The sequence below is a fragment of the Leguminivora glycinivorella genome, chromosome 16 (assembly GCF_023078275.1).
Source record: "Leguminivora glycinivorella isolate SPB_JAAS2020 chromosome 16, LegGlyc_1.1, whole genome shotgun sequence".
In the NCBI taxonomy this organism is placed as follows: Eukaryota; Metazoa; Arthropoda; class Insecta; order Lepidoptera; family Tortricidae; genus Leguminivora; species Leguminivora glycinivorella.
The window spans coordinates 15,837,010-15,853,260 of record NC_062986.1 but is presented as its reverse complement, the minus strand read 5'-3'; the positions used below and the strand labels follow the sequence as shown (position 1 = coordinate 15,853,260).

General features: G+C 40.4%; 2 protein-coding genes across 3 annotated transcripts in view; one reads left to right on the top strand and one right to left on the bottom strand.

The window, feature by feature from the left end:
- Positions 1–1,244: 1,244 nt before the first annotated feature.
- Positions 1,245–10,434, bottom strand: LOC125234456 (ubiquitin carboxyl-terminal hydrolase 14). The gene is made up of 12 exons (XM_048140703.1): positions 10,278–10,434; positions 9,429–9,607; positions 8,575–8,682; positions 7,678–7,792; positions 6,975–7,150; positions 5,852–5,937; positions 5,226–5,382; positions 4,024–4,089; positions 3,652–3,834; positions 2,943–3,054; positions 2,147–2,326; positions 1,245–1,868 (listed from the first exon to the last, which is right to left on the bottom strand). Exons 1-12 carry the CDS (start codon positions 10,291–10,293, stop codon positions 1,738–1,740), a joined length of 1,509 nt encoding a protein of 502 aa, XP_047996660.1. The 5' UTR covers positions 10,294–10,434; the 3' UTR covers positions 1,245–1,737.
- A 441-nt stretch (positions 10,435–10,875) lies between these two features.
- LOC125234457 (ras-related protein Rab-23) overlaps positions 10,876–16,251 on the top strand; it is a 58,894-nt gene continuing 53,518 nt past the window's right edge. The window contains exon 1 of one of the 2 annotated variants that reach the window (XM_048140706.1): positions 10,876–10,947. The gene's annotated coding sequence lies outside the window, so the exon portion shown is untranslated. Of the gene's footprint in view, positions 10,948–11,481; positions 11,682–16,251 lie in introns of those variants that run through there. The other variant, XM_048140705.1, reaches the window with a different exon arrangement.

The window sequence follows — 16,251 nt, the reverse complement described above, 5'->3', positions numbered from 1 at the left end:
CTAAGGGGTCACTATCAAGTTCATCTTATCGCTAAACGACTATTTCGGCTAGATGTCAGAAAATGTAAATATACAGTCAGCATAAAGTCAATTCAGCTGGGATGACTTGAAAGTAGAATACTCAATCAGCAAAAAGTTAATTTAACTGGATGGCTAAGACTTAGAATGAATGAGTAGCCAAACGTCTGGAAATATACATAGTCCGTATGATTAGCATATCTAAAAAGTCAAAAGTGAAGTTAGTTAATTGACGTCAACACAGAACGATACAGTAGCAAAACGTCCGGAAATATAATGTGTCATGGACGTCATGGTTTATAATAAGGCCTGATTCGTAACGGATTTGTCAAATTCAGAGTGCTTTTTCTTGTATAATTTCTAGCTTACTTTATATATACATTACACCATTCAAATTGCCAGATTCACAAAATTATTATGTTAGAATCATGTTTAAAAGCAATTCTCAACTAACTAGATAGATAAAATTAAAGTGATCGCTGAAAATAATTCGGCGACAAATTGCTGTCAAAAACTTGATTCCTGTTGACGAAACTTGCATTTAAATCATTTTCAACACTACCAGGCAACCAACATTATACCTTATCTGAAAGGCAATTTCTTTACGATTCCTATGAAACAATGATAATGTAGATGAGTCTCCAAATATCCACTTTACTAGGAATTCAGTCGATGCAGTGTCCGTTACTAAGCATTTAAAGCAAAGTAACCACTTTTCGATAAAAAATCTACAACAAAAACTGCTGAACGAAGCTGTTCGCAGATTTTATTTAATAATATGATCTTTCAACTTTATTCTTACAATAGCTGGATATCATCCACCACAGCTATGAAGCCAGCAGCCTGCTAAAGCCAACGCTCTTCAAATCGGGTAAAAAACTTAATTTAACGAAGTCTCATAGTATTCACCTATTAACCGGAATAGGATGGAGTGTCTAAGAAATTCATTCGTTTAAATGACACCAACCATAAGCCACCAAAATATTTAAAAAAGATAGTCCTTGATAGGACTAAAACTAAGAATGTGTCGAAAAACACTGTCGGATGTATGATGGAGGGCATACAACAAAACTTACAACATGAGCGAGGAGAAATGGAGAATGATGAATTTACTAATAAATAATAAATTTTAAATACATTTTAAACACATTATAGAAAAACATACTTTGATTCGGCCGGCTCTGGTACCGTTAAAACAGTTTTGAATTTGACAAATCCGTTACGAGTCAGGCCTTAAATATGTAACAGTTCTTATTAACAGTGCGAGAAGGTTTGAATTCTCAAGGCACTTAAGCATTTTAAAACCAGACGTTTTGCTAACGGGTCGTTCGGCGTTTATTCTTTTTAGCAATAAAAACATTAAACAATCCAGACTTTTTGCTCCTCGACTGTTTAGCGTTCATGTCTGTTTTGTAATACAGACATTCGAAGATGAAGATGTTTTGCAGTTAGATCATTTTAAATTGTTACGTTTTAAGATCCAGACGTTTTGCTAAAGATGCATTTAACATTCATGTCTACGTAGCCACAAAGACATAACACAATCCAGACATGTCAGCTATATAGTCTTTTAGCGATAAGGTAAATTTGATAGTGACCCGTCCTAAGTCGACGCTGCATAGCGTGGACGCACGCGTCGCCGAACGAGCGTCCACTCAGGCTCCAAGAAAGCTCCCTCGTCCTAAGCGACCCAGAGCGGGCCACTGCAGCGTGCAGTGATTACGCCTGCGCGGTGGGGCCGGGCGGCAGGGGCTCCTCGGTGACCTCAGTGATCATGGGCTCGTCCGTCGGCTCGGGGATCTCGCAGATCTTGGGCCCGTACAGCAGCAGGTAGGCGCAGTGCCAGTCACCTAGAAATAAGCGGTTATTGTAAGCAAATATTCTTTATTCCATCATTAATAATACATTCACAGTTTCGTTTTATTTCAATCCCTTATTTGCCAAGAGTGGCACTGAAGCTTTAGTAGTTTCATGTGTTCTGCCTACCCCTTTATGGGATACAGGCGTGATTGTATGTATGTATGTATAATACATTTAACGGCGGCCCTTGTCATTAACAGTACCCAGCTAAACGGGGGTTACTACTATTTTGCATCCCACACCACATAGTGTTGGAACAAGTACCCACCTCCCCCGCTGAGCTTGAGCACCTCCTCCTCTGGGACTGGAGTCACAGCGTCATCGTCACAGCGAAGCCAGGTGTTCCCTCGCAGCACCCAGGCCACGTAGTGACCGCTGGTCGCTGAGCGACCCTTGTGAGTTAACACGGCCTGGAGACGGTAGTAGCCGCTGTTGTTGCTGCCTACGTCTGTAATCAAATGAATACTTTGATCAATGCGTCCGATCTACACGCGTATTGAGCATTTCTTTTTTTTTGCCATTTTTTTATTTTGATTTTTTTAGGGAATTTTAGGTCAATTGTACTCAGAATCACGAGTACTTTCAATCTCACTGGGAGACAAAAAGTGTCCCAGACTTTCCATACATTTTTGTTACTTTCCTCTTTTGTAACCCCACACAACATGTACGGAAAATGGTAACAAAATAAGAAAAAATCGTATAGGACAATTTTTTTAACTACTAGGATTGAAAAAGCTAGTGATTTTGAGTAGAAATAGCAGAATTTTTTTCAAAAATATCACATTTCATAAAAGTGGCGGAAAAAAAAAGAAATGCTCTATTATGGTCGAGATTATCATACTATGCGTCGCTTTTTGATCCGATATCACCGGCTCGCGTAAACATGGCGTCCATGTTACAATGACGTGGTTTGATTATTTTGTCTATTTATAATCAAGGGATTTTCGCGGAAATAACAGGGTGGTAACTCGTCAATGGTTCTCACTATAAGGCTTAAAACATAATCTCAATAACTCAATTGAAAAATTCATAAATAAAAGCTAAAAGTCAGCTGTCAAACTTACCATCTTCAAACCAGTATGGCAGTGCCTTTTTAGGTTGCGAGTCCTTTTTGCTATCGCCGTGATTCTTATTTTTTGCGGTTAACGATGACTCGACTGACGACTCTTCTAATTCCTAAAAAAAGGTATAACTTTAGTTAAATTAATATAAATTACAGTATGCAAATTAGTTGAACTAATTATTAGATATTGCCTTTCACAAGGGGAAACTTGACGTCCTTGAGGACCTCGGCGTAATGGACTTATTATGACTACCTAATAAATGACACTATAACGGCCCAGCCACGACATTGGTCTAAGCGCGACAGCGGTGAGCGGCAGCCATACGTGCGAATGAAAAGGCCCATCGCTGTGCCTCGCTCCAATGTATGGCCGCCGCTCACCGCTGTCGCGCTTAGACCAATGTCGTGGCTGAGCCGTAAGGTCATAAACGCCATGTTACCTTGAACTTGTTCCTCATGGGCGTCAACCTCTCCTGTAGCTCTGGCGTGCACAACTCGTACACATCCAACTCGACAGGAAACTTGACGTCCTTCAGGATCTTGCATTAAATAGACTAGTACTACCACTACTTATAATCCGACAACCTTTAAATCAAGGATGATCAAGCATCTTCGAGCTCACTCCATCGTAGGCCACGTCTTTGCCTTTTCCTAGTCTGTGGCCAAGAGTAAGCTCATTCATAATTAAAAAAAAAGGTGCTCCATGTTACCTTGAACTTGTTCCTCATGGGCGTCAACCTCTCCTGTAGCTCCGGCGTGCACAGCTCGTACACATCCAGCTCCACGGGGAACTTGACGTCCTTCAGGATCTTAGCGTAGATGGACTCCTTCTCTTTGAAGTAGAACCGGATGAACTGCACTGTCAGGTATGCGGGGAGGCGGCTGATTTTTGACTGAAATGTACATTTAATTTTATCACCAAATTCAAGTGTTCGTTCTTTAGGCAAGGCATTAGGCAGACAAGCATGCGCGATAGATGATAGAACACCAGGCCTTCTCTATCGCACTATTTGTAAGTGCGTTAGGGACGGCCAGATGTAAACAATAGACAAGATCTTGTCAAAAATCAAGAGGATAGTTACCGTTTTTGTGTAGATCGCATCTCTCCCCAGCGTTTCTGATAGTTTTGTGATTTGCTCTGACATTTTCTGTAAAGTAACACACTTTGTAAAAATCTTGTATACTTTACACGCATTCTATGTAAATACCTAATACCAGACTTAACTTAAACATTTCATGTCATTAAAAAAATTCGTAAACATTCGCAAATATTACACATTTAAAATTGATTAACAAAAGTGAACGGCACGAATAGAACGAATGAATGAATGAAGATATGCATGTGACAGATTAACCAATAAAATGGTAGCTCTTGACACGTACTACTGCCACAGAGTGTCCCACGGCGATGCCACATGGAGGGAAAGTACCTTAAATATCATAGATAGCATATTTTGCTGAAAGAAGACTTTATTTTATTTTCAAAACTTAGTAAAAGTGCATTCAATTTTTTTTAATTTTTCTATGAGGACTTATACAGGGTGTATTTTGATAGCGGGTCAGTAAGGGCAGCTATGAGATCCCGTAGTCCTACATGAAAATAGTCTAACTAAGGGGACCATCCATCAATTTCAAATTGATGAAAAATGGCATTTACAGATTTTGGAAAAAACATACAGGGTGCGAGAAAAAGGGCATTTTTGACAAACTTTTTTTTTTGACGCCAATCGATCCCATTCATATCCAGGATCAAAAGCTTGTATGAGACCAAAAAAAAATTCCGGCTAGAAAAGTCACAAATCACGAAAAACTTTTCCCATACAATTTGTATGAAATTTTTTTTTTCCACATGGTATTTTTATGATGCCAATCGATTCCATTCCTATTCAGTATCAATAATTGCTTAGGGGTCAACTCACGACAATGCACCAAAAAAAAAATTAGTCAAAAATGCCCTTTTCCTTCAGCAAAATATGCTACTATGATATTTAAGGTACTTTCCCTCCATGTGGCATCGCCGTGGGACACCCTGTATAAATAACCACTAAATTAAAATTTTGAAAAAACCCCCGACCGCGACATAGTAGACCGATTTTCATGAAACATGGCTAAGAACACTCCCGACTAACTGAGTTTTCAGACAAAAAAACTAAATCGGTTCATCCGTTCGGGAGCTACGATGACACACACACACAGACAGACAAACAGACAGACAGACAGACACGTCAAACTTATAACACCCTGTCGTTTTTGCGTCGGGGGTTAATAAATAGATAATACTCACGGAACGCAGTCCCGACTGCAGATACTTGACGTCCTGTGAGATAAAGCAGGACAGCTGCAGGAAGGTCTCGCGCGCCTTTGTGGGAGCCTCTTCAGCCTCTGAGCATACTAGTTCCACGTCTAAGGTGCCGCCGAAGTATTGCTCTACCACTGATGTCCTGGTGAAGAAAATATCATTTTAAATAAGCCGGCAATATTAAAAGTTTGCGCTGACGCGCCATTACCGCCTATGTGTAAATGAGATTGAGATAGACCTGTCACTCTTATCGAGCCTTAAAAGAAGTAAATAAGAGCAATATTTAAACATAATAGTAGTCACTTTTTAGCTCCCGACGCAAAAACGACGGGGTGTTATAAGTTTAACGTAGGTGTTTTTTTTGTTTGAAAGCTGAATAAGTTGAGTTTCATGAAAATCGGTCTATGTCAGGGGTTTTTTCAAAATTTTAATTTTGTGGTTAGGTAATTGTATTCATTGTTCATTTGGCTATAAATATTTACGAGTTTTAAGACCAATTTTTCCCATTATTCTCTTTGATTGTACTAAGACGGATGCATTCGTTTTCAAACGTTTTTAATATGCCACGTTTGATTAGTAGGAACCAAATATGTAGTAGAGGAAATACGGACCTGTCGGCGTTGACCGGCGGCGGCGCGGACACGGGCAGGCGCTGCTGCAGCGCGCGCACGATCTCCGTCCAGCACTCGGAGGCATCCTGCGACACATTTATAAATATGAAAAAATGTGGCGTTTCAAGATGCTTCAAATGAAATAAGGACCATTCTAATCAAATTTGACTTGGAATTTGATTTGAAGAGGTCTTTATTGCACTTGAACAATAAATATAAAGACACTTTTGTGATGGAAATGTACATAAAAGGTTGCATTATTACATTAGTTTGTGAGACCATGCTGGTGAAAAAAAAGCTTCCAAGGCAAACATGGAGACGAAATCAACATCTCGAGGTTATTAGGCCAGTCTACAATTCAGGCGTGCATCAGCAGTCTGCTAGCCATCATCTGTCGTAGTCGGCTCATTTGCTATGCCGCCACTGTCTACTGTCTGTCACGTTTACGACTACAACTAGTTACAACAGCTGCGCCAGGTGACAGCAAGGAGCGCGCTCCGCGAAGCGCGGTGCGGTGATGTGAAGCGCTAGTAGCATACGCACTTCTGCCGCTTTTGCAGACACTTCGGACCGTCCACCATCCAAAGCCGTTACCGTAATTCTACAACGAATGCTAACTGACCTGCTGAGCCAGGTGTCCACCAGGCGCTCGCTCAGCGAAGCGCGGTGCAGTAGCGTGCAGCGCACTCGCACACGCTCCGGCGCCTCCACCTTCCAATGCTGCCACAGTCTCCGATAGTGCCGCCGTTAGCTCACCCGCTGTACCGCCACTGTGTACAACAAACCTGTTGTGCCAGGTGTCCGCCAGGCGCTCGCTCAGCGAAGCGCGGTGCAGTAGCGTGCAGCGTACTCGCACACGCTCCGGCGCCTCCACCTTCCAATGCTGCCACAGTCTCCGATAGTGCCGCCGTTAGCTCACCCGCTGTACCGCCACTGTGTACAACAAACCTGTTGTGCCAGGTGTCCGCCAGGCGCTCGCTCAGCGAAGCGCGGTGCAGTAGCGTGCAGCGCACTCGCACACGCTCCGGCGCCTCCACCTTCTCATGCTGCCACAGTCTCCGATAGTGCCGCCGTTAGCTCACCCGCTGTACCGCCACTGTGTACAACACTAGTTACAACAAACCTGTTGTGCCAGGTGTCCACCAGGCGCTCGCTCAGCGAAGCGCGGTGCAGTAGCGTGCAGCGCGCGTAGCATCCGCGCCGCCGCGCTCGCACACGCTCCGGCGCCTCCACCTTCCAATGCTGCCACAGTCTCCGATAGTGCCGCCGTTAGCTCGCCCGCAGTGCCGCCGCCACTGTCTACAAAATGAAAATAATAGTTAATATAGCCTTTGCTTAATGCTAACACCCTAAATCAGTGGCGGGCAAGCTTTTTCCATTGGGGACCAAAATTTGAAGGAATTTTAAAGGAGGGCCAGATTTACACCAAAAATACATACTTACTAGTGCTGGCCATATCACACACAATTTTGAAGAACTGGTGGACGGCCGGGTAACATCCTGTAGCGGGCCAGATACGGCCCGCGGTCCGCGCTTTGCCCACCACTGCCCTAAATGTTATGGCTATAAAAACTATAACCTGTAATCCTGTAAATTAAGAATTAAAACTACGTATGCTGGACCGCACCAAACACATTACGCTCCAAACAATGTTATGCTCCATAATTACCAAAACACCATTTATTTTTGTAATCACATTGACTTAGGTAGACGTTTGACCACAATCACACCTGATGGTAAGTGATGATGCGGTCTAAGGTGGAGCACGCTTACCTATGACAATATATTTTTAAACATAAACAATGTCAGCATGCCAACAAACTTACTTTTGTTATAATTGAGGAGAGCATTCCTCAGTTCTGGAACAGTCTTCAGGCACTGAACAGTTGCGTTCATGTAGCAGGTGTTGCCTAAGTTGATCAGTCCTTCAGGGAGATCCAGCTAAAAACAAATAAAAATTGCTTTTATTTAATATATCAAAATAAATAAGCCTGCTAGGTTCTCAATATTAATCCATACTAATATTATAAATGGGAAAGTGTGTGTGTCTGTTTGTATGTCCGTCTTTCACGGCAAAACGGAGCGACGAATAAACGTGATTTTTTAGGTGGATATAGTTAAAGGGATGGAGAGTGACATAGGCTACTTTTGTCTCTTTCTAACGCGAGCGAAGCCGCGGGCAAAAGCTAGTTTATAATAAACGAAAAAGTTCCAGCTTTAAGCAAAACTCCAATGCCAAACTTTTACCTAGTACTAGTCCAAAACAACTTAGTATTATGCCAGTATTTTTTTTTAGTTTTACTGTGTGTTCAACAGAAAGAAAGATGGCGACCTCCTTTAAAATCCTGAGGCAGTGATCTCTGTGAAGCTATTAATCAAATATCTATTTTAAATTTGTGTATGGGACATCATATTTTTATCTACTTCATAGATACATACTTCATAGAGCACATAGATTGCTATCTTAAAATGATCTATCGGAACACTAACTCTATAAATTTAAATGTGTCGCTTAACTTCAAGCTCGGGTAAATCGGTAAATTCTGTCAGATAATTCTGCTTTAAGGTTGATTATGTATAAAAATATTATATAATCTGAAAAAGAATCAATCTTATAGCAGAATGGATTTACCAGAGTATGAAGTTAAGCAACACAAATAACACTTTGCATATTTGAATGTGTAACTTTGAATCACTTCACACACTTGAATATAAATACTTACAGCGGTGGCCAGCTCCGACTCATTCATGTCCTCCACAAACTTGGTCTGTTCCACGGGAGCTGCGGGCACGTCCTCCTCCTTGCTACCCATCACTAGAACTATGGCATTCTGAAAATCATAATGAGTTTGTGTAACTATACCATCTAAGAAAATTTATAACATTTATGAATGTTGGCTTTGCTCTGATCATTTGCTTTGCAAAAATTGCCATACTGACAAGTAACATAACCATACATCGGGGTTTTGGGAGCAGGAATGATTTACACTGGCCCAAAAATGGTGAAAGCGATAAAAGATAAACATTACGTTAACATTTCTACATTTGGAGCCAGTTACATAGTTAAATATATATATCAGTAATTCAAATGACTATAAACTGAGTTACAAATACACGAATTCATTCCCGCTCCCAAAACCCCGATGTATGAACATGACACTGACAATAAAATTTCCAGTTCAATCCTAGGCTGGTACAATACTGAGTTACCATAGTGTCCATAATGTCAATATATTTTGCTTGCTGGATCAGTGCCTCAAAATATTTTTTTTTTTATGAAATAGGCAGCAAACGAGCAGACGCGCCACCTGATGGTAAGCAGTCATCGCCGCCCATGGACATAAGCAACATCAGAGGAGCCACTTATGCGTTGCCGACCTTTGAGAACCCTAAATACCTGGTTCTTGAAGAACCCCATGTCATAGCGCAAGGGAAACACCTCAGAAGGTAGCTCATTCCACAACTTGCACATTCTGGGCAAAAACGAGCAGGAGGCCCGTTTGTTCTTGGTTTGCCACGTGTCGAGAAAGTGAGGATGAACTTTGTTTTGAAATATAATGGTTTAAAGCCAACTTACATTAACTAGCTTAAAGTTGCCCCACTCCTCATCCCGCAGTGTGACACCTTTGCATACCACCTTCTGCCTCTCGGGCTGCACCCCCGTCAGCGCAAAGATCTGTGCCTTGAACAGGACGGGGTCATCGTCTGTGTTCACCTCCACACCGGGAAACATCTCCTTGCCCCATTTTACTTTTACTGTAATCATGATTATACAAATACAAATAAATTCTATTGGAAGTTTAGACATTAATTGTATTAATACCATAAGATTGGTTCTAATAACATGAGTTATAATGCTTATACAAATCATATATTAATGTTTTATATGTGTGACTGGTGCATAGTCATTATAAGCATACAAAAGCAGTACAAAAGTGCATGTATATTTATCAGTTCTGTTATTAATATGAAACAATGAGTTTATAAATCAGATATTAAACCGAAATCATCAATCTAAACCTGTAAAATCTATCAGGAATCCAATACAAATAATATGTAATTTTGCATTATTGGAACTTGAAGTTGACCTAAATATTCATTTAAATTAACAACGATGAACTACGTAATGAAACTTTAAAATATTTGAGCACAGACTGTATTAAATAAATAAAGAAAATTATAATACCGGTCGTAAGGTCAGTATCGTTCTTGTTGCCCATTTTAGGGCACCATGACACAGCAAATGCGATTCATTCTTATACTACAGCTTATAACTCAATGTCGGTAAATTAAGATGCAGACAAACCTAAAATCGAGCCCAGAACACAACAATTACAACAGAAATACAATTTTGATGTCATTTTAACGAATCTAACCTCACTTGATTTCCAAATATTACAGAAAATCGCATCTAAGATTGACATACCTGAGTATTTAGGCATTGTAGTGTGTATTCAATGAGTTACTTTATAATAAAAGCGAGATTAGTGTTAATAATACACAAAACTTTTACAATAAATAAGAATTGAAAGTCACGACAACTACTACACCCGCTGTCGACCACAGATATAGATATGCAAAGTTTATGAATGGCAGGAATATCTGTCAAAGAAAATGTCAATTGACGTATTTAATTATATGCACCATTATGAATATTTCTTCAATGTTAAAAAAGCTAACGGTATTTGAAGTACAATAATAGTACCAATAAGAATCTGTATCGTACAGATTTTAATCTTCAAATAAAGAATAATAAACCGGTAAATTACTAACCATAGACTACGGGAAAAGGAAATTAATTCGTCATTATACTCATTATGAAATCTATAGACAAAAGCTAAATCTACAGTTGTTCCATGATCCATGTCGGTATCGTCGGTTGATTTTGATTATAATATTACTGTAACAGAGCTTTGTCTATTATTTGATCCGATAAACACTTAAATGGCACGTCATCAAGCCTAGCGGACTAAGCTCTTGTTGTTTATCTCAAATTCACTGGATTCTGGGATCTGTGGACAGCACAGTGGAGCGACTTTGGTTATTCAAGATGGGTTTGATTCGATTACAAATACCTACCTGTGTATATTTTAGTGGTAAGTACTTTCTCTGTTTCTGCATTCTTGAGGTATATAAACGACAAATCCAGCCTTTACCACAAGAATGACATCTACGATCTACCACATCACATACATATATCACATAGTACATTTAGGTACCTACCAAGATATAACCGTTTTAGGGGATGGGCAAGTAATTAGATACCTCCTACACGACTGTGCAGGCTAAACCGATGTGGGTTTTAGCGATTAGTGATGGGTAGAACGTTTCCCCCTTTTCTCAGCAAGAGACGGGTACAGGAGATGCGAGTCCCACATGACACCGCCATGCCATTGGGGGTATGCGTAACAGCATTCAGCATTATCACATAGTTACAAAAGAGTAATTTGGCTCCTAAAACATTTCAAGATTATACAGCAGGACCTTATTAGGGTTTCATCCAGATGTCCAGCGACCTGCATGCTTTCGAAGGGTTCCCGCTTTTCACGTGTGATGTGACTGCGGAGGTCTCTCTGCTCTCGTTCGATGAACTTTCCACCCGAGGCTGCGCCCGCGCCGCGCGCCCCATCGCCAGTCTCCACACACCCGCCGCCGCGCGCGCACGCCAGTCGCATACGCACCCAGTTTTTCGCGGTTTTCCACCCATTCAAACCCAGTGAGTGCCTGAAGCTATTCAGTGAAGTGAAATCTGCCTGTACCGTGTTGTTGATTGATAGATGTCCGAGATTATTGTTGGATAACGCATGTGCGGATTCGACGGGAGCTTAATGTAAGTTCTCAAGCTTTGTTCAATTTAAATGAAGTATGTGAGCTTTTGCGACGTATAGTTAACTATACTATACGGAATGATATTTAATGAACTGTTAATTAAAATGTTCGAGAGATTTCTATAAGTAGGTGTTATAGGTATGAATTAGGAAGGGAATAATTGGTTGGTGGAGGTGCTACCTTGGCAAGGCACTTTAGGAACGAGTGATTTTGCCTAACTAAAATAAAAACTTAAACTACAATTAAGTAGGTACCTCTGTTTTAGTAGTAGGTATAGGACAATTTAGTTTAGTACCAATCTTGACACCGTAACAATGTCTGTGACGCCTGTGATTCACTTCGTTTCCAATATTAGCATAAAACAACACCTGTACTTACAAACCAGATAATTTACATGCTCCTGTCCAAAGAAATGTCCACTTATGTTTCCAGCTGACTCTAATGAGGATTGCCGGTCAATCTGGTCATGGACAAAGTATTTTACAGATGGCGCTAGAGTACGTTTTATCTCTTATCTTATGATTATGGCCTTGATACTTAGTCCGTTTTCACATTATCCGATCCGATATCGGATGTCGGAAGGATTTCAATGGAAAAAATCCAAGATGGCGCCTGTAATGTATGGGATATCGGTCCAACATCCGATATCGGATCGGATAATGTGAAAACGCACTTAGTTAAGCCAAAACTCATATAACAAAATTGAACAGGTAAACCTATGAAGATGCAATTTATAAAAACCATCATTATCAAAAATTACAAGTGCAATTGAAAATGTATGTGTATCTTATTAGAAGAGGCAAGAGGCTACTTAGGCCTAGTAAGCAAGCCAATTAGATAATAATTTATACTTTAAAAAAGGCGACATTACCTAAGTCTAAGTAAGACTGAGCCTTAATTTACTCCAAATGCAATTCAGTTTAATACCGGCTTCCGAATTTTTGCCAATGAACACTTTCACTTGGCTATTTTTTACGCGAAGTGGAAGTAACGCATCCACGGATTACCTATTTAATGCATAAAGCATCTTATACTATTAAACGAGCAATTCTTGTATATTTATTTATTTATTTATTTATTTATTTATTTATTTATTTATATATACCGACGATCTCGGAAACCGCTCTAACGATTTCGCTGAAATTTGTTTTGTGGGGGTTTTCGGGGGTGAAAAATCGATCTAGCGTAGCCTTAGATCCCGGAAAACGCAAATTTTCGAGTTTTCATGAGTTTTTCTTTCGCATTTGTAAACGTAAAATATGGTCCTTAATTTCGCCGCGCGCGCATCGATTCCGCGTAGCTCAGTCGCACGAGGTCGGTCTAATGTACGCAGATAGATCGTAGGTGTCAGGGTTTCGAATCCCGGCCAGAAATTAAGTTTTTGTTTTTTGTCTTTTTTTTGTTTTTGTATTTATAAGAGTTTTTTTTTTATCTAAAGACGTGATATATTAAAATAGAACCGAGCGAAGCTCGGTCGCCCAGATATTACGTATTTAAATAATATAAACTTCAATTTATCGAACCGAAAGTGCTCTTGATTTCGTCAGCGTTTTTGGAGTGAAATTATTAGAATGTGAACGCTATAGGTATAATTAATCACAACTTTCATTAACGCAAGCTGAGATATTTTACTATTTAAAACGCTTTCGAACATATTAATATCATTTTTACACATGGTGCTTTTTCTGCACTAATTCGCAAAGTAGTACATTATATTTGTCATATCGAAACTTCAAAGGCATAATTATGTAGGTACCTAATGTAAAACGTCGCACGATACACGTGCGAAGAGAGAATTCGTTACTCGTGTCGGTTTAAAACACACAATTCGGTCATTTTATTTAATCGTCACTCGTTTCGAATCTCGTCTTTTGCGCACTTATATCGTATACCTAGGTACCTATATTACTTGTCCACGTATTTAAAACACCAATTAAATATAAGTACTCAATATGAATATGTAGATTTAAGTAGTTATACTTGGTAGGTACTGACATGACTGACCTACCATAAACAGAACATGAGACCAACGGACCTACGAGTAGTTTAATAAAGTAAACCTCAAAACTTGTATTATTAAATAAAACGCCGTCTAGACGACAGTACCTACTGACAGAACTGTCACCTTTGCCAACGGATTTCATTCTACGCAGATGCTTCGCAGGCTAAAAATGTACCTACTTAAACATATAAGTGTGAAATTACTTCGATTTTTACTTATACTCAATGTAAAGCTAAGCCAGCGTTCCCACTTAAGCGTTGCGTGTCTCGGGGCGCGCAACGGACGTCCGCGCCACGCCACCTGAATGTAATTCAAAAAACGTCTCAGTACATTTTGTATAGGAAGGGCGTAAGACGCGCCCCAGGTGGCGTGGCGGCGGCGTGGCGCGCGCCGCGGCGCGTCTTACGTCCTTCCTATACAAAATGTACTGAGGAGACGTTTTTTGAATTACACTGAGGCGGCGTGGCGCAGACGTCCGTTGCGCGCCCCGAGACACGCGACGCTCTGGTGTGGCCGGTCCCTAAGTCTAATATGAACTTTACATATAACAGCGACATGAATTTATTGAAGTTTGAGTGTTCTACTTGGTTCTACCAAACAGGTGCGAAATTCCGGATGAAATATCGATCGAACGCCGACGATTTATCGACCGGTTCTGCCTGCTGATAGTGCTGATGGAAAAGGTACATTTATTACTAGCTTTTACCCGCGGCTTCGCCCGCGTAATAAAAGTATTCTTATTGAAACGTTTACAAAAAATAAGATTTTCATTTGGATCCGTAGGTTTCTTTGTAGGTACATCTGTCCGCAATTATTTTGATTAAGGTAAAGCGGGGCAATTTTAGACTGGGGGGGCATTGTAACTGGTCTATTTGCTGTACGGTCAGCCAAGAACCTTACACTGCTTTTTGGCTCACTGTACCTTACACATATTACTATTGTTTTAAAAGAAATTCTTGCAATGATTTTAGAATTGTTACACAGCGACCACAGCGTAGGTAGTAGGTACGAATATGTATGTATTTTACCTATAATAAATATTTATACTGGGGAAACTCCATACAACCCACATAGCCAGTATCTCGACGCTATGGTCGGTAGGGTAAAAAGTACTTCCTTGCATTGATAGCTTACAATTTTTTTCAATTTTGCTTATACTTATTGCAAACGTAAACATATAAAAGGCAAGCAAACAACGATCTTCTTACAGCACATTGAATGTATTAGTTATTACGGATGCAGGATACTCGCCGATGCCTACTTAAATACTAATCCCTTCCCACTGAGCCACCTGCATTTTACACTGCATAGAAATCGATTGCCGACCGATTATTCCGACCTCAATCCCTATTCTTATCCCCGTCCCTATCTCTATCCTTGTCCCCAACCCCGTCCCCGTCCCGTCCCTGCCCCCGTCTCTCCCCTATCCCTATCCCCGTCCCCATCCCCTATCCCTATCCCTATCCCTATCCCTATCCCTATCCCTATCCCTATCCCTATCCCTATGCCTAATTGCCTATCCCTATCCCTATCCCTATCCCTATCCCTATCCCTATCCCTATCCCTATCCCTATCCCTATCCCTATCCCTATCCCTATCCGTATCCCTATCCGTATCCCTATCCGTATCCGTATCCGTATCCGTATCCCTATCCGTATCCCTATCCGTATCCCTATCCCTATCCGTATCCGTATCCGTATCCCTATCCGTATCCCTATCCGTATCCCTATCCCTATCCCTATCCCTAACCCTAACCCTATCTCGTTCCTGTCCCTGTCCCTGTCCCTGTCCCTGTCCCTGTCCCTGTCCTTACCCCTGTCAAATTATCATGCTAGGAGGTGAACTTTGAAAAATCCTTTCTTAGTGCTCCTCTAAGGAACTTCCGTGTCAATTTGAAATCTCTTGAACCAGAAGTAAAGATAAAAACTAAACCAATACTTACTTATGGCTATTTTGGATATTTTAACCCCGTTTCACAACAACAGGGGAGAAAATTTCTTTTCCACCTTGTTAGATTTTAAAATCGTTGTATTTATCGTGATCAGCGACCCGATAAACCATAAAAACGATACCCATATTGTGTTTTTACTTTACCCCCTTTTCACCCCTTTAGGGGTCAAATTTTCAAAAAACCTGAAACATGTATTTAGTCATATGTCTTTAGGAATCCTCCTGTGAAGTTTCGAATAAAATAGTCAAACTAATCTTGTTTCCCCATACAAATTTTGAACCCTCATTTCACCCTTTTAAGAGGAGAATTTTGAAAAATCCTTTCTTAGTGCTCCTCTACGCCATATAAGGAACCTATGTTCCAAATTTGAAATCTCTAGGACCAGCGGTTTCGGCTGTGTGTTGATATGTCAGTTAGTCAGTCAGTCAGTTTCTTCTTTTATATATTTTTTGATATTTAAACCCCATTGCACTATAACAGGGGAGAAGGTATTTCACTTCCGCCTCGTTAGATTTTAAAAGCGTTGTATTTATGGTGATCAGCGACCCGATTAATCATAAAAACGATACCCATATTGTTTTTTTGATTCACCCCCTTTTCACCCTTTTAGGGGTAAAA

What these genes read in the sequence shown, in the direction of transcription:
- LOC125234456 (XM_048140703.1), bottom strand. An exon ending in GCAACTTTAAGCTAGTTAAT is followed by an intron (nt 8,683 to 9,428) that starts GTAAGTTGGCTT and finishes TATGATTTTCAG; the next exon opens with AATGCCATAGTTCTAGTGAT. An exon ending in TCTCCTCAATTATAACAAAA is followed by an intron (nt 7,151 to 7,677) that starts GTAAGTTTGTTG and finishes TTCATTTTGTAG; the next exon opens with ACAGTGGCGGCGGCACTGCG.